General features: G+C 40.5%; 1 protein-coding gene across 11 annotated transcripts in view; it reads left to right on the forward strand.

Annotated features, from left to right (window-relative positions):
* Positions 1-26969, forward strand: part of LOC127575040 (putative Polycomb group protein ASXL2) — a 158325-nt gene that overhangs the window by 120230 nt on the left and 11126 nt on the right. For all 11 annotated transcript variants that reach the window (XM_052024651.1, XM_052024650.1, XM_052024654.1 and 8 more), the window contains 3 exons: positions 1579-1719; positions 10022-10185; positions 13047-13143. In XM_052024651.1, the coding sequence (XP_051880611.1) occupies positions 1579-1719; positions 10022-10185; positions 13047-13143 (402 nt within the window). The remainder of the gene's footprint in view (positions 1-1578; positions 1720-10021; positions 10186-13046; positions 13144-26969) is intronic.

Below are 26969 nucleotides of genomic sequence, written 5' to 3' on the forward strand. Positions count from 1 at the left end.
TCCCTCTCTAAAATAATAAAGAATAATACTGGAAAATAGATGACCAAAAGCAGACAAATGATCTGGCCAAGATGGCCTATATCCCAAGGTTTCAGAAGTGGCTGAAGAAATAGTGGACGTTTGAGTGGTTGTTTTACATAATTATCTGGATTCTGGAATATAACATTGCATATCAGAAAAAATGTGAATGAGAAAATGGGGAAGTATAGACAAGTTAGCTTGAAATAATTTGTCAGGGGCTTCCATCATTAAGGAGATGGTAACAGGAAACTTGAAAAATGGTAATGTGAAATCACATTGGTTGAGGCTATTGGTTCCAAAGCGAACCACTGGAATTCAGCTATTCCCACACAAGAAGGTCTGGGATTTACTGAATGAAAAGTGCTGCCATGATTACTGCATTTTTTCATTACTCATAATTTTTTAACATACCCCCTTTACACATTCTGTATTCCTGTAGGGCCTCACCTGTTTTCACTTCTCTAAACCTGCCTTTTATTTATCTAACCCTTGATGTTCCTTGTCATCCAGGTTCTTTGGACTTGTTGCCCTTCACCATTACAGGATCATGCGGATCCTGAGCTTCCAGTCATTCATTTTTGAATGGTAGAATATAATAAAACGATTCAAATAATGGCCCAGAAATGTTACTGCACCATAAAGGATGTGTTAAAATGCTGTAGCAAGGCCATCTTGAAGCTGAATTCAAAGGCGTTGTGTGCTATTGCATAGGCCTTGGACAGATAAACGTACACACAGGCTTTTTCTTTGTAGCTCTATCATGGCAAAGGGTCTCGGGTGCTGTGGAATCACGAACTGTTTTGGGGAACTTGCGGACATGATCAGATCTGGTTGGAGACTTGATCAAGGGATTTGTGATCAGAAACATGATGGGATGAGGGGAGGGTGAGGGGAAGACATGAGCAGGAGCCCAGAAGCTGGAGGGATGGAATGGACAAGTGCAGAATTCTTCAGGGAACAACCTGCAAAATAATCAGTACCTTGGACTCCTGTGGCAAATAAATGCAGCCCTTCTTGACGTGAGAGCAGAGGCTCTCAACTATAAGGCCTGCTTTAGTGTGACTGGTTTGTGACATTTGCAGGTCGCAGTCACATGAGTGATGTCAAAGTGTGCATTCACTGCACAGGCCGGACCCTGAGTGTGAGGTCAAGAGATGACTGTAAAGGAACTGATTGCATTTGGTGGTTGAGTTTTGTTAAAATTAATTTGCTTAGAGCATAGAGGCATTGCACTATGCAAAAGAATTTCAAATCCAATAGCTTTAAAAGTGATGTGAATAAACATGGTGCACCATGATTTCAAGGGGATTCAAGACAACCTGGTCTTAAAACAACTTTATAATATGAAGTTGCCATTAGGTTTCTTGGGTGTGATGATTTGCCTGAGAGCAAAGAGTAGCCTTGGGCACACGTGGCGATGCATGCACACACACTCTTAAAAAGATTGGATCTTGATGTTTGACTTGAGCTTTTAATTTTTTCATGTATTTGTCCTTGCCAGTTGATGTAGACATGCAGCATTTTCATCTAAAAACAGAATGTCACTTCTCACAACAGGCTGGGAAATGAAGCAGTCAGACGGGTGTTCAACAAATCCTCAGAATTCAACCTCCACTTCGTCAGCATCTGGTAAAATGGAACAAGCCCTGTCAGGGCTGGGCAGGAAGCCCTCTCAGAGGTCTGAGAGGCTCAATGCAAGTGAGTTTAAAAATATATTTCTTTGTACTACCTAAAATGTTCAGTTCTGTAAACAAAAAAAAGAAGAAAAGGGAAAACATCAGGGAAAGAAACACAGAAGTTGGAGTTGCTGGATTTGAGGCTATAAAAGAACCGGCAGTGACCACTGCCAGCAGGAGCACACCAACAGTGTGGTTGAAAGGGCTGAAAGTCCAATTCATCTCTGATCAATGCACTCCCAGAACCTAAACAGAGAACCATTGCACACAAATTTTTACTGTATGAGGCTTCAGCACAGTTAGTGAGAAATGCAATTCTGCGGTCTCAGGAGTTCTTTGTTGACTTGACTAAAGTATTTATAAACAAGAATAATGACTTGTTCTCCTGAAGAAGGAAAATGGTCATTGAAAAGTCCTTTCTCAAGTATGCCTACTAGACAGTTGTCAAGCAGAAGTGACAGTGAATTGTGACAATAACACAAGTCACAATTTTAAAATAATACAGCTCTAAAATTAAATTGTGGTGTGTATGAAAATGATAGCCAATTGTTAGTGTATCTAACTTTTTGTCCCAGCTTTATGCTGCTTACAGCATGTGCCGAAATGCTCTTCCTGAATGATCTTAAAAAAAAAATTGGAATGGCTATTTCACAACAAAGCTTTTGCTTTCATTTCGGTCGAGGAAAGGAACACTGGATCTGAATTGCTTGGTTGCCAGAGGTAACCTCCCAGACCAAATGCAGCTAGAATGAGATATATGGCGAATCATTTCCAAAATTTCTTTCAACCTATCTTCAGTTTAGAGCAGCAATGGTGTGAAATGTCTCTGTGTGCATGTGGTACATGGACAACAGGTACATGGATAGGAAAGGTTTAGAGGAATTATGGGCCAAACAGGGGCAAACTTACTTTGATGAGAAACTCGGTTGACATGGATCATTTGGGCTGAAGGGCTTGTTTCTGTGCTCAATGACTCTGTGCCCTGAACATCTCCGAATTTAATGTTGAATTACAATCCATTTTCTCCTCTGAGACACAATCTACAGGAAAAATACACTCAAAGGCATTTATTTAGTGAGTGTGGAGAGAAATTAGAGTGAGTTGCTCTGAGTCCAACGTGACTGTTGTGAAGTGATGTATATATTTCATAAATTTCTGCAATTTAACCAAATCGGTAGTGAGCATGGTTTCAAAGTTGTAAGAAGAAATCTGTGCATAAATTAGCAGGTCATTGCATGAATGCCATTGTGGGAGTTGATTTTCCTCTGGGTGCTGGATGTTCACATAGGTAAAATAACAGGAATGTTTGCTTTGTATTTCTCTCAGAAAATCTTGAATGAATTCCCAAACGGATCAGAACCAGAAGCACTGGTGTATAGTACAATAAATGGAAAATTAATGGTGAAAGCTGATCCCTTGATTCTTGTTTAAGAAGCACCATAGAAACCAACTCTCTCACCAAGTATTGTGTCATTCTCATTTCTTGGCTTGGCATCTTAATTTATTGAATTATTCCTTTATGACACACTCTAAGGACTCTGCATTAAAATTGTAATGCAAAACAGCAGTAAGGCCACAAAATACTTCACGTGAACTTTAGAACAAACTGGAAGGCTGACCTCCCACAAGCAAAACTTGGATATAAAATTTAGGGAGAGCAACCTGCTATTGATTCAACAGTTAGCATAAAGTATTCTGCGGGTGGCATGGTGGTGCAGCTTCAGCAACCCGGGTTCCTGACCTCCAGTGCTATCTGTGTGGATTTTGCATGTTCTCCCTGTGAAATTGTGAGTTTCCCCTGCACAGGTTCTCTGGTTTCCTCCCACATCCCAAAGGAGTGGGTTGCTAATTTAATTAGCTACTGTGTAGATGGGTGGCAGGAGAATCAGGGGGAGGTGTTGTAAGTGGGCATGTATAGGTCCAGGGAAATACGTGAAGGAATGGGATTGCTTTGAAAGTCAGCATAGAATCAGTGGGCTGAATGGCCTCTGGTATTATTATGAAATGAATCTCAACATCACTCAAACAAGTTTTCTTTAAATTTACAGTTGCACATACTGAAAGATTAATTTGGCTGAAAGACAAGAAGATAAATAGTTTTCAATTATTTATACTGTCCTTAATTTTGTATTCAAGAAGCACCATCTCCACTTGCGTTGCCTGCATGGAGGTCACAGAGTTTTAGTTGAATAGGGTGTAGGTTGCAAGCATGAAGTACAGGCATGAAAAAGGGAGCAAAGATCAGAGATTTAATTTTCAGAGACTCCTTCAGCCATGTGGAAAGATTACAATGTGAAGTTGTTGGACATTTTAGATGATTATGTAGAGACTTGAGGTAAAATATTTTCTGTATATCCTCTTTATCATTTTCTGTTGAGCCCAATTATTTTTACTAGTAGTTTGCTGTGCATTGTAGCATTGTTTTGGAAACCCACAGGGGACTTGTGGGGGAGTGTTGGGCATCCAGGGAATATGTGGAAATATTTACTCGTATATTAACATTCTGGATTTCTTAGTTTTTGGAATGTACAGAAATTTGGGCACTAAGTCACATTCAGTCATTGTTGTTTATATAGATTTGACAGTTTTGCCATTGGTCACATTAGTAAACATGCTATTTATAGCGTAATGGAGTACAAGTCAAGCAACAATAATTTAATTGTAGCTATGCTATTAACTGTTAGTAGTCTTTGCACTGCTGTCCCTACTGAGTGCAGTATCTGTGGAGAGTGAGCCTCACACATGCAAGGCCAACTGTGCAGTTTTATATTTTAAAAAGATTAAATCACTGAAGAAATGAATTAAATTATTTGTTACATTTTGGCATAGTGTGTTTAAGCAAAAGGAGCCATGGCAAGACAGGACATATGGAATGCACATCTTGTGCTATGTGGAAACTAATAGATGCTGCCCAGGTCCTGGGCAACCACAGGTGCTGAAGGAGCTCAAGTTCTGGGTCTTAGAGCTTAAGCAACAGCGGACACCATCCTGGACCTGAAGCAAGCTTCGGCAAGTGGTCACCCCCCAGAGCTCAAAGGTGGGAATGGATAACTGCCACACAGACAGCTAGGTAGCTCAGTGGACCCCTAACTCTCTTGCCAGTATCTTGTTTTAAGAACTGATAGGGGAGAGGGTTACCTGGGCATGCAGCCAAGTGAACACCATAGAACCATGATGGCTCAGGGAGGAGGACAGTCAAGAAAGCAATAATTATAAAGGAATCTTAAGTTAGGGCAGCATACCTGATTCTCAGGTGGGATGTTGTCAGACAGGTTCTATAGTCAAGGATATCATGGAGTATGTCATTACATTCTGGTGGGAGCAGCTGACCAGTGAGAGATCGTAGATTGTATCGGTACCAATAACAGGTAGAAAAAATTGAGAAGTCCTGAAGGCAGATTTTGAAGAAATTAAGAAGCAGGACTTCCAACATCGTCATCTCTGGATTACACCCAGTGGCACTTGCCAGTGAATGGAGAAACAGGGTGGTGTGAATGAATGTAGGCCAAAGGGGTGCTGCAGAAAGAGTTTGAGAATATTGGGCCTCTGGGTCTGGGTTCTGGGGAAGTTGAGTTGCACCACAACAAGGCTGCAACCAATATTTGCAAGAGCAGGTTTGCTGGAGCTATTGGTGAAGGGTTCAAACAGCCTTGGCAGGAGGATGGGAAGCTGAGCAAAGATTCAGAAGGGAGAAAAGCAGAATCGAAAATGGAAGGCAGAAGTTAGTGAGAGAGTTCACAAGACAAAGAAAAAATGGACAAAAAAGGAGTGCGGCTGTGCTTCTGATACACGGTGAAACAGAAATGAGTAAATAAGGCAGGGGAATTTGGGGCATGGACAGAGCCGTAGAAGAATGATAATGTCGTTAATCTGAAAATGTGGCTCAGAGGCTGTAAGGATCAGAAACAACATTCTGGGTTACAGGCTTTTCAGACAAGACAGAAGGGGATTAAACCAGACTGTGTGTGACAATATGAGTTGAAGGAAGGAGAGAAGGGACGATATGTTGGAGGGATTATAAAATGAGGCTTTATGGGTTGAACTGAAGAAGAAATAGATGATCATACCATTGTGAATGTACTGCAGACCTGCAAACTGCCCGTGGACAAGAGAGCACAAGTACGAGGGCAGAAGTATTGGGAGATTTTAATTAGGCTAATATTGTCTGGGATATAGACAGTATAAAATGTATTGAGGACTCAAAACTGGGCAAAGGAGAATGTTTTGAGTCGGTTTATAGCAAGCCCAACAAGAGGCATGGGGGGAGAAGGTGCAATTGCGAATTTAGTTGAGGGAATGACACTGGGTAAGTGGATGTCGTGTCAGTGGCAGAGCGTATCTGTGGTGATCATTCATCGGTTAGATTTAGTAGAAATATGGAAAGGACGAAAACGAATTAGGCATGATTTGACAAATGACTGAGGCATGATTTGGCAAAAGTGAACTGGAAACTTGAATTAATTCAAGTTGAATTAAATTGAATTAAGTTTAACTTGAATTAATTCAGTCTTAAGCTAATGAGGTGCATCAAAAGAGAAGAGTGAAGAGGTTTATGATAAAATTATTCCCACAAAGGAAACCGGTGGGACTGCCGAATCCAGAGCCGTCTGGATGACATGGAGCATCTAGGGGAAGGCTAAAGGGGAGCATAAGCCTAAAAGGGGAAAGCTTGTATCAGTAACAGAGCTTGCGGCTGCTGAAAGCCTTGATGAGTATTAAAAATATAGGAGTTAAATTGTAAGGGAATTTGGGAAAGTAAAGGGAAGGCATGAAAAAATATTGCAAGTGATATCAAATCCATTATGTTTTATAATACAGAACAAACAAGAGAATAACTTGGGAAAGTGTAATGGGTAACCTGTGTGTGGAAGTGGAGGATGTGGTAAGGTTCTTCAACAAAAAAAATTTGCAACCATCCTCACAAAAGAAGGGAATATGCTGTTGTTGTCATTAAGGTGAATGAAGTACTGGATAGGGATAAATGTAAAAAAAGTAAATATTAAGGAATTTGTTATCTTTGAAAATGGATAAATTGCCAGGCCCGAGTAAAATGTATCCCAGGGTGTTAAAAGAAACAAAGGAGGAAATTGCAGGACTGGTGACAGAGAGTGGAAGGACTGCAGATTACGTACAGTTATTTGAAAAGGTAGGAAGGGATAACCCATGTCATTACGAGCTTGTTAATTTAACTGTAGTTTTAACACATTAGTGAAGTCTCTTTTAAGGATGGTGTAGAACAGCCAGATGAATCATTGACAGTGTACATGGTCTGCAAGGAAAGTTGATGAGGACAGTGTACTTGTGTAGTATATGTGAACTTGAGTAGGGCTTTTGACAGGGTCCCAAAGTGAAGCCCAGAGGACCCAAAGTAAAGTGGCAAATTGGATCCAGACTTAACAGGAAGCAAAGGTTGAAGGATGCTTCAGTGATTAGAAGGGTGTTACCTGTGAGCTTCCACAAGGCTTGTTCCCTTGCCTTTTATAAAATATATAAATGATATAGGGGGCATGCAAAAGAAGCTTGTGGATAATAGAAAAAAAATGACTGTTAGTGGTGAGGAGAAAAGCTTTAGACTGCAGGAAGGTTTAGATGGTGTGGTCAGTTGGGCTGAAAGTGGCAAATGGAGTTAAATCCAGAGAATTGTGAAGTAATGCATGTGGAAAGGTGCAACCAGGTCAGAGAACGTACGATAAATGCGTGGATACGAAGTTGTGGTGGGGAATGGAAGTACGCTTTGGTGTATATCCAAGATCCTAAAATGTTCTCGAATAGGTCGTAAGGTGATGAAAGAGATATCGAGGATGCTTTCCTTAATAGCCCAGGCATGCAATATAAGAGCAATGAGGTAATTCTGGAATTACTTATAGTGCTGGTTGTCATATTACTGGAAAGTTGTGATTGCACTGGAGATGGTAAACTTGCTTTGAACTAAGATATTGCCAGGACTGGAAAATTCTATCTACGAGGAAGATTAGGGGAGGCTGAGCGGGGACCTAATGGAGATGTATAAAATTAAGTGGGGTTAGAGTTAATGGGAGGGACCTATTCCCCTCAGCAGTGGGCTCAAAAACCAGCGGTTCTGGATGTGCAATAATTGATAGAAGGAATAGAGTGGAGATGAGGAAAGAAACTTGCACCTAGAGGAGGTAGGAATTTGGAACTCCTCTTCAAAATACAATAGAGGCAGAAACTCTCATACATTTAAACAGTACTTCAGTGAAGGGGCAGATGAAAGTCCAGGCGCAGGGCTCCATAAATAAAGAGGAGATACTTGATGCCTTGGTGGGCTTAAGGGTAGATAAATCCCCAGGACCAGACTGGATTTATCCCAGGCTGCTGTGCGAGGCAAGGGAAGAGGTTGCAAGGGCTCTGGCTGAGATTTTTTCGTCTTTGCTGGATACATGGACAGCAAACATGGGCTCCTTTTCAAGGAAGGCAGCAAGGAAAAGCCTGGTAACTATTGACCTGTAAGCCTAACATCAGTGGTCAGGAAATTTCTGAAGGAGATGATTAATGATTAATGATCACTGAAAAGGCGCAGGGACTAATCAGAGACAGTCAACATAGCATTGTCAAGGGCTGATCCTGTCTGACCAATTTGATTGAATTCTTTGAGGAGGTAACAAAGTGTATCGAAGAAGGGGCAGTAGATATGATTTATGTGAACTTCAGTAAAGCCTTTGACAAGGTCCCATGGGGAAGATGAGTTCAAAAAATTAGGGTTCATGGAATCCAGGGTGTGTTGGCAAACTGGAGCCAAAATTGCTGAAGGAACTCTATGGGTCAGGCAGCATCTATGGAGGGAAATGGACGGTCAATGTTTCGGGTCAAGATGCTTCATCTGGACCCGAAACACCAATTGTCGATATCCGTCCATAGATGCTGCCTGACCTGCGGAGTTCCTCCAGCACTTTGTGTGTTACTCCATATTCCAGCATCTGTAGTCTCTTGTGTCTCCATTGAGCCAAAATTGGTTTGGTTGTCCTTGCAATTGGATGCCAGCGACTAGTGATGTCCCACGAGGACTGGTGCTGGGACACTTGTTATTTGTAATATATGTGAATGACTTGGATGTGGATATGGGAGGCAAGGTCAGTAAGTTCACAGATGATACAAAGATTGGCAGAGTTGTTGACAGTAGAAGATAGTCTTAAGCTGCAGAGAGATATCGATGTTGTCGTGAAATGGGTTGCAAAATGGCAGATTGAGTTTAATTCTGACAATTGTGAGGTAATGCATTTTAGGAGCCCTAATGAGGCTAGGACGTGCACCATGAATGGCAGGGTCTTGGGAGTAGTGAGGAACAAAGGGACCTCGAGTACATCCTTAGGTGGCAATGCAGGTAGACAATGTGGTTTGGAAGGTGTACAGGATACTGGCCTTCATAAGTCAGGGCATTGAATACAGAAGGTTTTAAAACATTGGTCAGACCTCAGCTGGAGTACTGCATGCAGCTCTGGTCACCAAGGTGTAGGAAGGATGTGTTAATGGTAGAGAAGGAGCAGAGGAGATTCTTCAGGATGTTGCCTGGGATGGAACAGTTTAGCGATGAGGAGAGACTGGAAAAGTTGGGTCTTTTCTCCCCGGAGTAGAGGAGGACATGATGGAGGTATATAAAAACGTGAGGGGTAGATAAGGCTCAAGGACATGGGTTTGGGGTTGGGGTAAGGGGAATGAGATTCAGAGGGGATATGAAGGGGACCACCCTCACTCAGAGAATGATACGTACCTGGAATGCACTGCTTGAGTGTGGTTAAAGCTGGGTCACTGACAGCATGGAGAAGTGCCCAGATGAACACTTGAATTGCTGAGGCACAGAGGGCAATGGATCAAGTGGTAATATGGAAGGGTGCTCACTGGTCGGCGTGGATGAGTTGGGCCGAATGACCTGTTTCCATGCTGTATGATTCTAGTACTTGGTTGTGTACTTGAAGAGTCATACCCTGCACAGTAACCTGATGGGCCGAATAGCCTACTGTGTTGTAAAATTTTCTGTGATTGCATGATTCTCTGAAATGCCCATAAACGTCACTCAAAACCAAACAGAGTAATTATGAGAGCATTTGTAATACATTCTACCGATTTTAATTTTCATTCATGTAAAATCATGGCAGATGATGCTGCCCAAAGGGAGCAGAAATTTGTAAAATGGGACCAATGACTTAATCTTGTAACGACATCTGATTGAATAATCTAAAATTATAAATGGTGATTTGGAATTTTCAATTTCTACTTTTTTTTTAAAACTCATAAGGAAATGAACAAGTTCACCTCTGAGCCAGTTGGAATGAGAAATTAATTTATTTCCTCTGTTTAATTTTTAGGACAACTGAAAAGAACAAAAGCCATGGACATTGACGTTGAAACACCAGATTCCATTCTTGTGAACACAAATCTGCGGGCTCTTATCAATAAGCACACATTTTCTGTTTTCCCTGGTGATTTCCAGCAGCGTCTCCTCCTCCTGCTTCCTGAAGTGGACAGACAGGTCTGTGCATTGTCAGTAAATAGAAATACAGCCCTGCAATCTGCCCATCAAATGCTGCACCCTGATTTGTTCCAAAAGAAACAGGAATAGTATTCCTCAGAACTCGTGATATTCTACTAACAGTCCATTATCATCCCCAGAGGCAGCATGGTGAATTGAAAGTGACAGGATAAATGGTTCCAGAAATACAGAACAAACCATTTCATCAGATAGATTAATTCCTTGCAGCAAAGCTGCAAAGAAAAACATGCAAATTTGCCCATCCACTATCCCAATCTGGCTGCTGGCACTCCAGATTTCAACGGCGGCATCAAAAAGACAAACACATAATGCCAGCAGCCTTAGCAAATTGAGAAGTTGTGTAATATTGATTAGGGCAAAAGATAAATCATTTCAGCTCTCTCACTAGAGAAACAGCTTTGTGAGTGAACAAACCCAGAAAATGCAGAACATGTTGAACAGAACCGAGAAAGAAAATATATGACATGCCAAATAAGTGGGCCCTTCACTAGTCTGAACATCAAATCACACTGGGATTTTGGTGAGGTCGATGCAAGAACACTGTGGTGGAGGAGGAGAAGGGTACAAGAACCTAAGCACAACCATTCATAGTGAGAGAAATAAGATGTTAAATTGTCTGTAAACTGCACAAAGGAAGCCAGTTACACGATGTAAAAGAAAATTGGTGAAGTGTAGAGATTTGGAGATGGTGTGGAATAATATTGAAAGATGCAAAGGGTTAGGAGCTTACATGTGTGGTCAAAGCATGAGGAATAATGAATCAACAGAGACAAAAAAAACTTGAAATATTTAGATGAATCAGAAATTCAGTGAGAGAAGCAAATGCACTGATCTGTTGGACCTAAGAGGAGAAAGGGATATCTTCATAGAAAGGACCCAAACCCCAACAACATTGCTTTCTGACACAAATGTCAACCTGCTGCTCTCCCACCCACCATTGTGATGAAGATGAGCTGAGAACCTGAGATGTGACGTTACTATGACAACCTTAAGCCCAGAGGGCTGGTTATAAGGTGAAGGATGACATGCTTTGGTGGTTTTGGAGGCTGGTGAAATGCAAGGTGAGGACAGGAGCGTTTCACCAGATAAAAGCAGAGGTCTAGAAAATATTGAGAGCTTGGATAAGGGTCCTGTGAAAGAATAAATGATTGAGAGAAAAAAGGACATTTTTTAAAAAAATCCTTTGAAAAATGAAGCCTTTCAGAGCAAATGTGGTGGAGATGGAGAAGCTGTGGTGAAGTACTTCATTTATGCAAGGTAGGAAGAAATCTGATGAAGATGATAACGTGTATTATTTGGACAATAGATGATGGAAACTCATCCGTATAATTGGAGAATTAAGTCCAGGGAAGTATGAAGAATTGGAAATGGGTTATGCAAAGGTTGATGTTCTCAGCATAACGTGGCCAACTCAATCAATTTGGGCCAGCAAAAACACCAATTGGTCTTGGATGGGAAGTTTGAAGGTGTCATAGTGGCATCCAGCAGAAATATTGTGAAGTCAGATGAAACAGTCCTGCTTTACTTGGTTCCACATTTTGGTAAATTAGAGGGGAAAAAAAATTCTTTCATTTTGGTGGTATCCAACAGCCTTATCGCAAACGACTGACTTGCCAGTGAACTGCTAAGTCTTCTGATTTCAGTGCAATCTTAGTCACTTGCAAATGAATTTCAGTATGTGGTTCTTAAACAGGGCTGTCAATGGAAGTCCCATTAAGAGTGAGAATTCATTTGCATGATTCACAGAACATCCTTACTGGGTTTCCTTGCATGACGCTGTACTGAAATTGGCATTATTAACTGCAGCAGCGTTCCCTTCTGATATGTTGCAAGTACTCGTTGCTGTCAACATTTAAACTTTTGCGAGTGGGTCTAAAAGGCTAGCGTAAAATATGTAACATCCTTCTAGCTGCAAGGAGTGTTGTGACTGAAAGACTGGCTAGCTACTGTATTGGTAAGGGGTGAGAGTGATGGATGACCAGAAGAAGTGTTGTCCTGGGAAGTCGAGGCCTTTGACAAGCTTGTGAATAACAATACCTGCAGGAGGCATTCTTTGTGTACAAGGAGGGCCTGACATTTGGGTGGCCTCCCTCCTGCAGTAATGAGCAACAGACTCTAAAATGTGGCAGAGATCTATGGCAACAACCTAGAATGTTACTGAAGCCTGGAAGCTGAGAGTAGCCATTACCTTGTCCTCATGAGCAAAGCATCTGTTTAATGTGGCATCAGAATTCTTGCCAATGTAGCACTGAATATATTTCAAACAGACTCTTGAATCATGGGAGACAGCCCATGGAAAATTGCTTAGCCTCTCTCTTGCAAACATTCTGAGTTTGGATTTCATTGTAGATGGCAACTTGGAACAAGTTCACTGGGCAGTGTAAGTGGCAAGTTTCTGAAGGGTTGATAGGGCTGGTAGGTTTCATTCTGCGCAATTTTGTATCTGATGGAAGCTGGATTGATTGTGGCTGTGCAAAAGCCCGATGATGGGAAAGTCTCACTTGTGAGTTGAAAATGTGTTTTGAATATTGAAGAGGGTTATTGTAGAGTGTATATTTTGACTTGGACAGTTGCACAATATGGATAAAAGTCACTCAGGAGTATGTTTTACATCTAACTACCCTTAAAGTTAAAAATCAGCCACAGCAAGAACCAAGCTGACAATTCATTATCAATATTTTTAGTGTTACCAATAAAGTTTGACTTTACTTCCAGTTTATTAATTTTGTATCTGTCCCATATAAACGCAGCAGTTGTATGCCAAGGCTACCAAGCACAATGTACAAGTGACTGCCTTTGCAATGCTTTCCCCCAATGTTCTGTTTGAATTTTTCTCGCAGGTGGGTACAGATGGCTTGATGCGCTTGAGCACCTCAGCATTGAATAATGAATTCTTTACTTCTGCAGCCCAGGGCTGGAAGGAACGGTTATCAGAGGGTGAGTAACTTCTGCCATTTAAAATGAAAGGAGTGTTACTAAATTGTAGAGTGTCCATTTTTCCACAAGTGATTGCCCATTTAAAAAGTGGAATTTTGACAACTATTTTAAGTTGACACTATTATAGAAACCATCTGAGGTTTATTGAATTTCTCCATTGGCTTATCCATTGTAATATTATTTTATAACTTTTAAAATACAGTTCTGAAATATTGTTTGTTAGAAGTTTGCAGAATAAAATCTTTTTGTCTATTTTACCATCCAATGTTCTACAAATTCATCTCAAATTCACAACCATGTATCAAATATTTAGAAGAATGAAAACAATCTTTCTTTTAAACTCAATGAGTTATAAAAGGGGTAGGCTGTTGTGAAAGTAATATTTTCACGTTAAATATTAATTTCATATTAAAATGTTAAACGATGGGACAGGAATTGCTGTCCAAAGAGATTCCTTATACAATGAGTTCTTATTTTAATTGAATTAATAGGATAAGATACCAAGTCCACATTCTCTAATTGGATGCAGTGGTAAACCCAAGTACCTCAGCAACTTCTGCTGGCATTGCAGAATGGCACTAATAGGTGACTTAAGAAGTACTACCTGCTTCTGTGGAAGATAATGCAGAGCTTGGAGGGACCAGAAGTAACTGTTATAAAAAAAATTGACAGAAAAAGCAGCAATTCAGTTGTAATGTTTCTAAGTTCTCCATGAGCCATTCCTTTGGCTTTTAAAGGTCATGAACTTGAAGCTGCAACTTCCCGTTCTTTAAAATCTATATTTGTGTGTGTATGTTCGTGCAATATAATACAAAGGTGATCTGATATCCAGTTTTAAAATGGTGTTCTAAAGTGTCATTCTTTGTCCTCCTGGTGCACGTTACAATTCAGCTCAGAAAAGAAAATCAATATCATTTTTTTGAGCTGTGTCAAAAACACTTATTCGTTCCATTTCACCTCAATCTGTATCTGAAATCTATCTTGAGTGGATTTCTGGTGTGGCTTTACACTCAAAGGCAATGTTGATGAGGATGGCAACTTAAATCAGGGTCTAACTGAGGTAAATTGAGCAGCCTAAGAATTCAGGATGTCTCATCTAAGTAGTTAATTTCTCTTAAATGAAGTTCTTATCTCCTATAAATCAGTAAATACTAATCTCTTCACATGCATATGAGGCTGGAAATATTTGCTTACCAGAGAGTAAATTAAAGGAAGTAAATTGTTTGATTCTGGCACTGAAGGTTTAAGCTGTTTGGTTAAATAGTAGCCTGATTTGCATGAGCATTCTATTTTTATTTGAAGATGATAAAAGCAAATTGCATTTGTTCAAATGTTCCATCAGAACACTGAATTAAATGTAAAATTTTGTTCAATCATTTCAGTTTTAGTAATAAATTTGAAATAACATTTAAAGAAATTAATCCAAATTTCAGTAAGCCTTTTTTTCCCCTAGAAGAGGCTTTTGAGCAGACAAATTGTGAAGCAGAAATATTGCTAAAGCTAATTATGAATGGCATTCTGCCAGCCTGTTTAAAAGTCTTCAATGCTGAAGAATGTAATCTGGCAAAAGCAGAAACCAAGTAGTATGATGCTGGAAGTTTACAATGAAAATGAGACCTGGAAATGCCCAGTCAGTCAGATAGCATCTGTGGACACTGAGTTTAACGTGTCAGGTTGATTGAGTCAGAACTGGTTTTATCCAGAAGTCTATTATTCATATCCCTTCATTCTGTTTGTTGTCTCATTTTCTTTCACTGACAGGTGTCGTTGATAATCACTTTTAAGTATTTTGTCTATTGGGACTGAAATAGAAGGTTGTCATCCCATGTAAATTAACCTCCAGTATCCTTCACATCTTTTGGGTATAAAAACCAAATTCTTCAACATTATTTTCACATTTCCTGCCTACAACCTCCCACTCCATTTTTGTTTTAGTATGACAAATAGTCTTAATCTCCATTCACCTCTGTTTGCAAATGAGAGGGGCTTTCCAACTCTTCTGTAGCCAACTTGCTAGCAAGGACATATGAGCAGCTTGAGTTTATTTCACATCATTGCCTTAGCTTTCTCACTTAGTAAGTTTTCATCCATCTGTCCGACTCTTGATTCTGCTTAAATGAACTCTTAGTTGATCACTCTTGCAATGACTTTGCATATTGCTACATGAAGGTAGGGCTAACCCAAGATTCCTATAGCAAACCTTCCCACAAAACTTTTTAACGAGCAATGAGATGGGAGGAAAAAAAAGCACCTTTTAATTTGTTTTAATGTTCATGATTTCCCTTATTTGTTGGGTTTTCCACATTCAGCCATGTGGTTGAACTGTTATGTGCCATTTAATTTTATTTTCTTTCTTCGAGCTTCTAAACAACAAGAGTGTATTTGTTTAAATTCCTTTCAAGTGCATCGATTGTATATTTGTGCCAAGTGTTAGGTGGTCTGTCGTTGGGACAGTAGAGAACTTTGAATGTCAGTCAGACTTGAATTCAGAATCATCACTGTCAGTTTTGCTAGGATAAAGATATAATGCTATAATTATTAGCTTACTACCTACACGCTAATCCTCTATTTTAATAGCATGATGACTCAGAAATGGATAGCTAAGAGGTCTTTTGTGGTGTACTGATAGATGTTGATGGTGTGCCATCTTCTCAAATTGCTGTTTTACATGGCAAACCCACAGAGCTGGAAGTGCCCAACTAACAAGCTTATGCAACTATCATGCCACATTGAAAATATTCTCAAAAATGTCAAATGATTTTAATTGGGTCAATTTTTTTTTGCAGTACTTGAACACCTGCTTATTTTTCTAACCACGAAGGATTGTTGAGAAAATTCCTTCAGTCTTAATTGTTAATTCTGAGAAATATTCTCATTCATGTTCAACAGTTAAAATAATGTGACACATACATTCAATTAGGACAAAAATATAAATTTTGTACCTATTCAAAAGGTAACTCTTCATTCCTCTGAACTACTGAAATCAGTGGATTTTGAGTCACAGTGCAGTCATTGGCAATAAAGAAGGCCTTTGGCTTACTTGCTCCGCAGATTGCACTGCTATCTCTGCCATTTCCTTCAGGTCTTGATTCAATGCATTGGAGAATCATTGGTAAATTCTCAAAATCTTAAAGGTTTAATACTTGACCTTTGCCATTTTTTTTCTCTTGTTGCAATGAAGAGAATGAACTAAGCACAGCCTTTTAACTTAATTTCCAAGTTGGGTGCTGCTCCAGCAGTACTCTACCCCTCATTTGCCTTCCTTTTATCTAGTTGACTAATAAGAATAAGATGAACTAATCCTCCTTGGAGTGACATGTGGCAATGTCTTCTTCTTGCATTGTCCACATCTTTCTGGTACTACCAGCTGTCTCATTCAACTTTGGGGCCTCAAAGCTTCTGGCTCCCAGCAGAAATCCAGCAAAACACCTCACGTCTACAAAACACTCACTGTATCCTGAAGTCTGCTACTCTGACATCACTTCTGCACAACATCATGACCAGTCCCCAGTTTCCTGGTCCCCCTTCCCAGGGCCTTGGACTGCTCACTCAATTCGTCCTCTCCTTCTAGCGTTTTCCCTTTTATGGACCTGAAGCATCGGCATAATTGTAAATGACATTTTGTCTTCAGTTCGCTTAATAAAGTAAAAGGCAATGGAGGCATTTCTGACAATAATTGAACATCAGGAAATTACAGAATTGGGTGCAGTGATGGTTTTTATATCTCATCCAATTTTAGGAATTTTGGGAGTTGTTATGGAAATTGACTCTTTGAGCCTTATTTCTAATTGTATGAAAGTATAATCCAAGGACACAGTGCTGGTATCTTCTATTATGTGAATAGAACATTTATGCCATTCAGACTTATGCCTCCATCTTCTGAATGTAAACAAAACAAACACTTCGTGAAATTAGACCAGTTGCAAGCCAATAAACTTCTTTCACTTCAGTGTAAGGCAAATGTATGGAATGGTTTGAATCAGAAGTGCTTAGTTCAACAAGTAAAGTTAACTTCATGCAATAATACAAGATAAATAACACGGCATGCTTCCACTTGTCATTGGACCACCTATCTCAACTTTAACTAAATAGCTGCTGATTATTTTCTCCTGCAGTCCAACTTTCTCACAACTGTTGGCCTGCTGGCCTCACTGCATTCTGGTTCAAAACCTGACTGCCTGTGCCTGTGTCTGTGTCTGTGTCTTTTAACTCTAGCTGTTCACAGCCAGAAAGGGAAGGATTACCAGACCTCATGCCAAGCATCAGGGACCAGTGACCCTTCCAGCAGAATGCTTGTGAGTCGTTTATCAATTGCTGAGACAAACTAATGAATTGCTCATTATCCACTGCCCATGGGGGAACAACACCCAAGTGAGCTCATTATCATCTTAACTACCTATCATCTCAGACATTTTATTTTGACTTGCATGAATACACTGGGGTAGAAGATCGTCCTCAGCCTGCACTAAACGCACATGATAGGAGAGCATGTGTGCTGTACTTCACTGATGAAATTAGGTTCCATTGAATTGAGCATGCTCTACTAGGTCGTGCATTTACTGCATCATTCCGAGGATGAATTTCTACTGCACTATGTTTAAATATGTTTTTTTTTTCAAAAGCTTTTTGTAGAAAAGAAGTCAAAAGTTATAGAAATGTGTTAAACAACTGATCAAAAATTTTCTAAGGTACTCTCTCATCTCATCTTATAATTACTTAAATTGATTTCAATATCATTATAATTTTCCTCCATTTTCAAAAGTTGCTTTTTGTACGCAGTATTGTCCTTTGCCAAAAGCAAAAAAAAACCTATGATACTGGAAATGTAAAATAAAAACAGAACATACTAGGACCACTGTGCAAGTTGGGCAGCATCTTTGAATAGAGAAACAGTTAATGTTTAAAGTCGACCTTTCATAAGAATTGGGAATTGTTGAAAATGAAGTAAGTTTTAAGTTGCTGAGAAGTTGTGGGAGATGAGAGAAAAAGTGTCAGAGAACAAAAGGGATTAACTGTGATACGGTGGAAACCAAAAGAGAGTGGTAGTGGTGTTGGGGGAAAGAGGGTGGTCGAGAGAAAGTGTAATCGGGAGACCAATGAATTCTGAAATTACCAGAAAGAGGGGGGAAAATAGTACTGAAGACTGGATGATTAACCAAAGGTAAATTCATTATTGAATCCAATAGATTTTAAGTTCCCAGTCAGATGATGAGGTGCTATTTCTTGATTTTGACTCAAGCATTTTTGTAACAGTATATGAGACCAAAGGGAGAGAGGAAAGAGGGGGAATGGGAAGGAGAATTAAAATGGCAGAAAACTGGAAGCTTCGGGTCACCCTTGCAGATTCCACTTGGTGTAGCTGTCTCATGAAGCTCCATTAAGGACACAGTCTTTCACTTGAGGTAAGTGAGCTGTAAACCAGTTGCATGTGTAAGAACTATAGTTACCGCGTCAAAAGTAGAAAATACGAGAGATATGTAATAGGTAAGGTTGCATTTAACAAATACAGGTTAATCGTTTTGATTAACAATAATTATCTTGAAATTGAATTGCACCTATTTTTGATGTGTGAAAATATGGCTGCATTTAGTATTAAAAGTCCAAATGAGTCTCATGCAAGATTCACAAAATTGGCTAAAATCCAGTGTAAAGTAGCATTTCAGTCATTTATACCCAAATACGAGCACAAAAGCAAGACCTTTGTGATTCCCAACAGGCTGCTAGCACCTTGCAACAATCATAAAAGGGCATTTGCCCTTAAATGCACAGGCCTCCCTCCTCCCCAGACTGTTGCTGCTGTCTGGTTACCATGGAGAAGGAGAAGTTGTCAGGGAGCAGGAGAGCTTCTCAGAAAAGGTCATTGAACTCCTTTTAACTGCAGTACGTGCCCAGAGACACGTCTTGTGCGGGATGGTAAGTGGGTGGGTGCATGCATGGGGAATGAAGAGCCACCAGGGCCATAGTCAGAAGAGTTTGGCAGGGGAAGCTTGAACGATCCCTGTTGGGAGGAGCAGTTCTGCTGGAGTATTTAGGAACTTTTGAAGTAAGTCAAAGTCATTTGCACATCACACGAAATACTGTTGCAGTAGACAGACTCGCCTCGCCAGGCATACACATATTTGCATATTGCATGGGTCAGGGATCTCAAAACAGGAAATAAAGGCATGAATATCATTGAAGAGCCTTCCACCAGAGTCTTGCTCCTTATCCCTGCTGCCTTAGCCCAAGTGGAGGAGAAGTATTACATTCAGTAACTTTTTCATTCTTGTCACTTTGGATTCTTGATATCTATGTGAGATTGGAGGAGGTTGAATGTCAATGGTAGAGTGTGGTGGAAGAGAGGGTGGAGTTTGGCTGCTGTGGATCAGATAACAGGTTGAGTGAGTGTGAGAGTATGTATGTGATATACTGCCATCTGCCAGTTCCAATTGATATTAAATGTTCCTAAGCACTACGAGCAAAACAGTACAGGCGACCCCCGTGTTACAGAGGGGTTGCATTCCAAAAAAACCATATGTATTGCGATTTTCTGTGTGCAAACCCTGCTTTCCCATTAAATCCCATGTCATAAGCAGAGTTACATTCCTGTGGGATGTTTTTCTCTCACATTAAGCCATTTTATCAGCGATGACAAATTGACCCACTATAATTATTTAACAGCTAAAGGCAACATTAGACTTGGGATGGACCAGGCTCGTGAGAAAAACAACAAATGATGTAAATTTTTATTTTCAGTCACTCAATACTATGGGGCAATAAGATTTGGATAGGAGTTACCATGTCAATTGGGTTGGCGGCCACAGCTGAGTCCCTCCTTTGCCACGTCCTCTTCAGTCCGAGGACACGTGGACAGCCATGTTCTTCATCTGCAAAGCATTTCCTCTGATGCACAGGAAAGAGTTTAGCAAGTGGGAATATAAGGGAAGGGGATGGGATTTGAGGATCGGGTTTCATGGGAGAAAGGTGGTGTTGGAGGAGTTTGTAGGGTTACAGCACAGTGACTTAGTGGAAGTAGAGTAAAACCTGAGGAATCACTTAAAGGAGATGACCATGGCAACTGCAGCTCCCCTCGCAGATGAAGAAGGACTGCCACCCAATCAATGCGGTGACGTCATATCCAAATCTCATTGCTCCACAGTACTGAGTGACTGAAAAATAAAAATGACAAAATTTGTCATTTGTGTGTGTGGGTTTGTGTGTTTTCATCTCATGGCTGGCACTGATGTTTTTGTACACAAAATAACTTGAGTCATTTCTGGGTAAATTGTCTTGGCTGGCTTCAGAGATTTTAAACCATGGAGTAAAGCCAGTCTTGTAAGTAAATTTGCACAATTTAAATATGCTTGGCATTGGTTTATTATTGTCATTTGTACCGAGGTACAGTGAAAAACTTATCTTGCATACCGTTCGTACAGATCAATTCATTACACAGTGCATTAAGGTAGTACAGGGTAAAAACAATAACAGAATGCAGAGTAAAGTGTCACAGCTACAGGGAAGTGCACTTCAGGTCAACAATAAGGTGCAAGGTCATAACAAGGTAGATTGCGAGGTCAACAGTCCATCTCATCGTATGAAGGAAACGTTCAATAGTTTTATTGCAGTGGGATAGAAGCTGTCCTTGAGCCTGGTGGTATGTGCCCTCAGGCTCCTGTATCTTCTGGGAGAGGGGAGAAGAGAGAATGACCTGGGTGGGTGGTGTCTTTGATTATGCTGGCTGCTTCACCAAGGCAGCAAGAAGTATAGACAGAGTCCATGGAGGAGAGGCTGGTTTCCGTGATGTGCACAACTCCCTGCAGTATTTTGCGGTCCCGGACAGAGCAGTGCCATACCAAGCCGTGGTTCATCCAGATAGGATGCTTCCTGTGGTGCGTCGATAAAAGTTGGTGAGTGTCAAAGGGGACATGCCAAATTTCTTTAGCCTCCTGAGGAAGTAGAGGCACTGGTGAGCTTCCTTGGCTGTGGCATCTACATAGTTAGACCAGGACAGGCTATAGGTGATGTTCACTCCAAGTAACTTGAAGCTCTCAACCCTCTCGACCTCAGCACCATTGATGTAGACAGGTGCCCCCTTTCCTGAAATCAATGACCAGCTCTTTTGTTTTGCTGACATTGAGTGAAAGGTTGTTGTCATGACACTGTGTCACTAAGCTCTCTATCTCCTTCCTGTACTCCGACTCATCGTTATTTGAGATATGGCCAAGTACGGTGGTATCATCTGCAAACTTGTAGGTGGAGTTAGAGCAGAATCTGGCCACGCAGTGATGGAGAAGATGGAGGCACAAATTCTCTGAAAAAAAGGTTATTTTCAAGTCTTCCTGATGTCACATGGATGACAGAGGACAGTATATCCCTTTAACAAGTATCCCTGTTTCTGGCCTTTTGTTTAAGGAAGGTCATTATTGAAACAGTGGTAGATGTGGAGGCTGCAGCATGGAATTTAACCCAGTTGAGTACCAGACACAGGATACCAGTGTAGCACTGTTGGACTCCACCTCATGGAGTCTCCCAGGATAGCATGAACTTGTACAGACCTCCCTGCTCTTAGGATGGGATAACTACTGCTGAATCCATGCCAGTTTAACTTGCCGTAGTGACAGCAGGCCTATTGGAAATCATTGGGAGAAATTAGCTGCAGGAGAAAGTGGCAGATTGAATACAGCATAGGGAAGTGTTTGATCATGCACGTTGGTAGAAGGAATAAAAGGCATAGACTATCTTCCAAGTAGGGAGCAAATTCAGAAATCGGAGGTGCCAAAGGACTTGGGAGTCCTAGTGCAGGATTCCCTGAAGGTTAACTAGAAGATTGAGTCGGTAGTAAGGAAGGCAAATGCAATGTTAGCATTCATTTCAAGAGTACTAGAATATAAAAGCAAGGATGTAATACCGAGGCTTTATAAGGTGTTGGTCAGACCACAGTTGGAGTATTGTGAGCAGTTTTGGGCCCCATATCTAAGGAAGGATGTGCTGGCATTGGAGTGGGTCCAGAGGAGGTTTACAAGAATGATCCCAGGAATGAGATGGTTAATATGAGGAGCGTTTGATGGCTCTGTGCCTGTACTCGCTGGAGTTTAGAAGGATGAGGGGGGATCTCATTGAAACCTACCGAATATTGAAATGCCTGGATAGGGTGGTCGTGGAGAGGATGTTTCCAGTAGTGGGAGAGTCTAGGACCAGAGGGCACAGCCTCAGAATACAAGAACATCCCTTTAGAACAGATGAGGAGGAATTTCTTTAGCCAGAGGGTGGTGACTCTGTGGAATTCATTGCCACAGACGGCTGTGGAGGCCAAGTCATTGGGTATATTTAAAGCGGAGGTTGATGAGTTCTTGATTAGTAAGGGTGTCAAAGGTTACAGGGAGAAGGCAGGAGAGTGGGGTTGAGAAGGAAAAATAAATCAGCCATGATCGAATGGCGGAGCAGACTCAATGGGCTGAATGGCCTAATTCTGCTCCCATGTCTTATGGAAACATATGTGAAGGTTTTTATGTGATTTGATTAAGTTAACTTAAATAGTTAATTGACTTCAAATGTTTGTGTAATTTTAAAAAAAAAATCCATCTACACATTCTTAAATAGGTCCTAGGTGGTTTTAAATTTTTGTACATAGATGAGATATTCACAAACTTTGGTAGCAATCACACCTTGGACTGTCATTGAAACTGGGGGTGAGGGGTTGGCCTCACCAGCTGTCAAGGGCATCCTGTCAGTACAGCTTGACCCCAACATCAAGAGAGGCTCTGCACTGCCCCATGGTTCACAATGTGCTGGGAGCTGCCCTCCCAGCAGAGAACTTTGGCTGGAACCACAACGGAAAGAAAAGTGTGGGTCAGGGCACAGGTGATCAGCAATCTTGGGGAAATAGTACATTTGCCCCATTGTCCCCTCCAGTTAGTGGATGGGGCATACCTGGTATTTTTCCCCGCAGTGAAGCAGAGGCCTCTACTGTAGCTGTATTGGAACAGATCTTCACCACCACTGTTAGGGTATTGTCCAGTCCCTTTGACTTATCCTGTGCTGTCAGCCTTTGTTATCACATGAAGCCAATTAAAATTTGACAAGAGTCTGTCTCGTTCCGTTTTAAAACCCATTGTTTTCTCATTCTGTTGCTTTTAAAAGTAATCTGTTCACGTACTTAATACCTTTTTAGCAAAACAGGACTTCCTGCTTTTCCTTTTTTCTTTCACCGTCATCAATTTTTTTTGATATGGCCTCTGTCAAAGACTTTTATTTCTGTGCACCCAGTTGGAAAATAGAAATAAAATCCTGGCAAAGCAACAACTTGTGATTTAATGGGAGAGCCGTCCAAAGCACTAAGCAGAGGAGCATAAGGAAAACAGATGCCAAGCCAGTAAAGATATGGTGGGAATCTAAATTGCAAAGGTGGATTTGGAAAAGGTTTTTAGAAGAAGAGACGGGCATGGGAAGATGGTAATGACTGGAGAAGGCACTGTATGAGGTTACTTGATATCATTGCCTGCTTTCTTCAAAACATAAATTTTTTTTTACACTATTCCCACCGGGTGCCTGGAGCATGCTGGTGATTAATCTATAATGGATTTGGAGAATAGAATATAGGCAGAAATAACCTGCATATTCAATGGAAAAAATGCACATCTTTTTGTGCCACTGTATTTCACCTTTTCCACTGCTGTGACTGAAATTATTTCTCTAGCTTTCTCTCATTCTGAGCCATGATCTTGCTGAGCAGATGGATTTAGTTGACAGAGCGATCAGTGATCTGGATGGGAACTTGGGGATTTCTTCCGGGAGGGTTATTTGAACTCACTACACATTCTGATCCAGATGATGTAATTGTATATTTGCTTTGGAAACCTCAAAATTATCCAGACCCTCTCCAGAAATGTGTTTAAAATGTATTTTGGAAATACAGGTATCATTAATTGTAGGGCATTGGAAATTGCTCAAGGTTTAGGTTAATTTTAATTTAAAATATAGAAATGTATAGCCCAACAAATACACTCTTGGCCTTGGCTGCTGGATCAGCCTGCTGCTCGGCTACCTGACAGGAAAGACTGCTTTCAGGGACTGCTGACTGCTGTTAGAAATAAAAGCAGGAGTGGGCCATTTGGCCCCTCGTGCCTGCTCTGGTATTCAAAAAGGTCATAGCCAGTCTTTTACCTTGGTACTACTTTCATGTAATAAACCCACATCCCTTAATATCTGAAAGTCTGTTGATCTCCATCTTGAGGATAGTGAGTGAATCTCCTCAGTGCTCTTTGATGGAGAATTCCAAAGAATAACCGGATGAAGAAATTTCTTCTCATCTTTGTGCTGAATGGCCAATTCTTTATTTTGACACCATGTTTCCAGATGGTAAAATCAGTTAAACATTATCTCTGCATCTACTCTATTGAGCACCAAAAACGAAATGTGTATATTTCAATGAGATCACTTCTTTCTTCCAAACTAAAAATTGTATATTCCCAGTCTACTTGATCTCTCCTTGTAAGACAAACTCACCATTCCAGGAATCAGTCTGGTGAGCCTTCACTGCACTCCCTCTGTATACACAAGCATATCCTACTTTAACTAAGGAGACCAGACCTACACACACCATTCTGTCACCCCTGGGCTTTGTACAATTGGAGCAAGGTGTCTCAAGTCCTCCTGCAATAAAGACCAACGTACTATTTTTCTTCCTGATTGCTTGCTGTTCCTGCATGTAAACGTTAAGTGTTTCATTTACAAGGCACTTGGGTCCCTCTGCACACCAGCACTTTTCAGTTTCGCCTTATGAAAAATATTCAATTTTTTCTAATTTTCTTCTGCCAGAGTGGATGACACCACATTTTTCCACATTATTTTCCATTTGCCATCTCCTTGCCTGTTTTATACATGAAAAATGGTGTACAATTCACAAGAAGAATCAAGAACAGCACCTGTTTGTTATTAATCCAGCAAAAAGAGAGACTTGAACCACTGGAGATAAAGTAAGAAAGAAACAGAAGGAAAATGACCAATAGCTGGACCCTCCCGAGCACATCTTTCACAGTTAATCCCTTATTCACATTGGCTTCAGATAGTTCATCGTCACCAGGTATTGGATGTTGTATAAGCGGGGAAAGATGTTCCTGAGCAGGGTTTTGCCATGAGAAGAAGGATGCTGACACAGCATCAGATCTCAGATAACACGGCAGCAGGTGGCAAACCTTGATAAGGTTGGATTGGTCCATTATTTTTGGCTATATCTGTCAAGGCTTCTCAACAATGCAGGGTTATATAGAACTGTGAGCACCTCTGCTTAAGTCCCACAAAAAAATGTCTGCAAGCAAATATGTCATCTCTAATGTGCAAGCTGTGACAGCATTCATGCCTTTGGTGATGCAGTGAATTGAGCAATCGTTTCTGAAAGCTCTAAAGCACCATTTCAAAGAGTTTGCAAGATACTTTACCAAGTGTGCCAGATATGTTAACATATCTTTCAGTGCATTATCAGTTGTCCTAATCTACTTCGTCAGAAAGTAGGAGATATGAGAATTCTGCTCTCACACAGGGCAGGAGACTCATGATAGAGGAACAGAGAGATTGGCAGTGGTGTGGAATATGGCTGCCACTTTAGGGTTGATGGAGGGATGAGGCCACAAGGGGATTAAAATATAATTGTGGGAATATTGGTGGTAATGCTGCAGAAAGGGGAGCCAAAGTATTTTGACAATGTAGAAATTGATGTGTTAAAACCAGTAACCACACAATCGCTGGTTAAGTATGCACTGTTGTGCTGTTACACCACTGAAAGAAAAAAATGTGAAAAATACAGTTCTCTAAACCAGATTAATGAAGTAAAACTGTAAATGCCTTTTACATTTATATAATAAAAGGTTTTGCAATATTTGGTAAATACTTGACGCATAAAATAAGTAGAGGCGTATTGAGGAAAATCCAATGAACAAATTTTTCAAATGATGAATTTCAGTTTGGTATACCACTCTTGTTTTATGTTTCAGTTCAACTTTGAACAGATTGGAGTTTTTCATACTTTCTGAAACTCAACTCTGGGGAGACCTATTGTATTCTTTCCTCTTTTAACCCCTTAGTTTTTAAAACAAACAGGCACATTAATTTTTTAAATACACACTTTCTCAGCCAATCTTGGCTGTAGTGAATGTACTACAAACCTACAGTTTCCTAAAGGAAACAAAAAGTTCCAAATACATCTGTGTATTGCTGCATGCCAAGTATGTGCCAATGCTGACAATTAAAGTAGAATGTTATCCTAAGAAATAAAACAAGGTATTCAAGCTTTGATATGAAGCTGGCATCAATTGGTGCCAGACCACTGCTTGTTATAGTGAGCATTCAGCCATGTCATTGACACATTTACTTTTCTTTCTTAAGGCTAAAGCAATTGTCTCCATCACTCTGGAGCAGTTTGAAACGCCATTAAGATTGAATTATTTGGTATTTTGTTGAAGTGATGTTAAAAAAATTTGTTTTTCTTGAAAATCATTTTCCCTGGGCTCCACCCTTTGGTGATCACCAATCAGTGATATGCTGTATCCGTCTGCATAAAATTAAAGAAAATATTGGTAAAGATCCATATCTACTATAAGTAAGGAGCCTTGGTTCCAGCAACGACAAGAAAATAATTAGGACGCGCCATTCTGTTGGCTGATCTGTTACTCAGCTCCATTTATCTGGCTTTGTCCAACATGCTTTGATACCCTTCTGCAACAGATATCTGTTGATAGCCATCTTGAAAACCATGGTTGACCTATCATCCATAGGCTTTAGAGGAAGTGGCTTTGAGATTTCCAATTGCTTCTGTGTACAAGCACTACTTAATTAATTCACCCTTAAATAAC

The sequence above is a fragment of the Pristis pectinata genome, chromosome 10, assembly GCF_009764475.1.
Source record: "Pristis pectinata isolate sPriPec2 chromosome 10, sPriPec2.1.pri, whole genome shotgun sequence".
NCBI lineage: Eukaryota > Metazoa > Chordata > Chondrichthyes > Rhinopristiformes > Pristidae > Pristis > Pristis pectinata.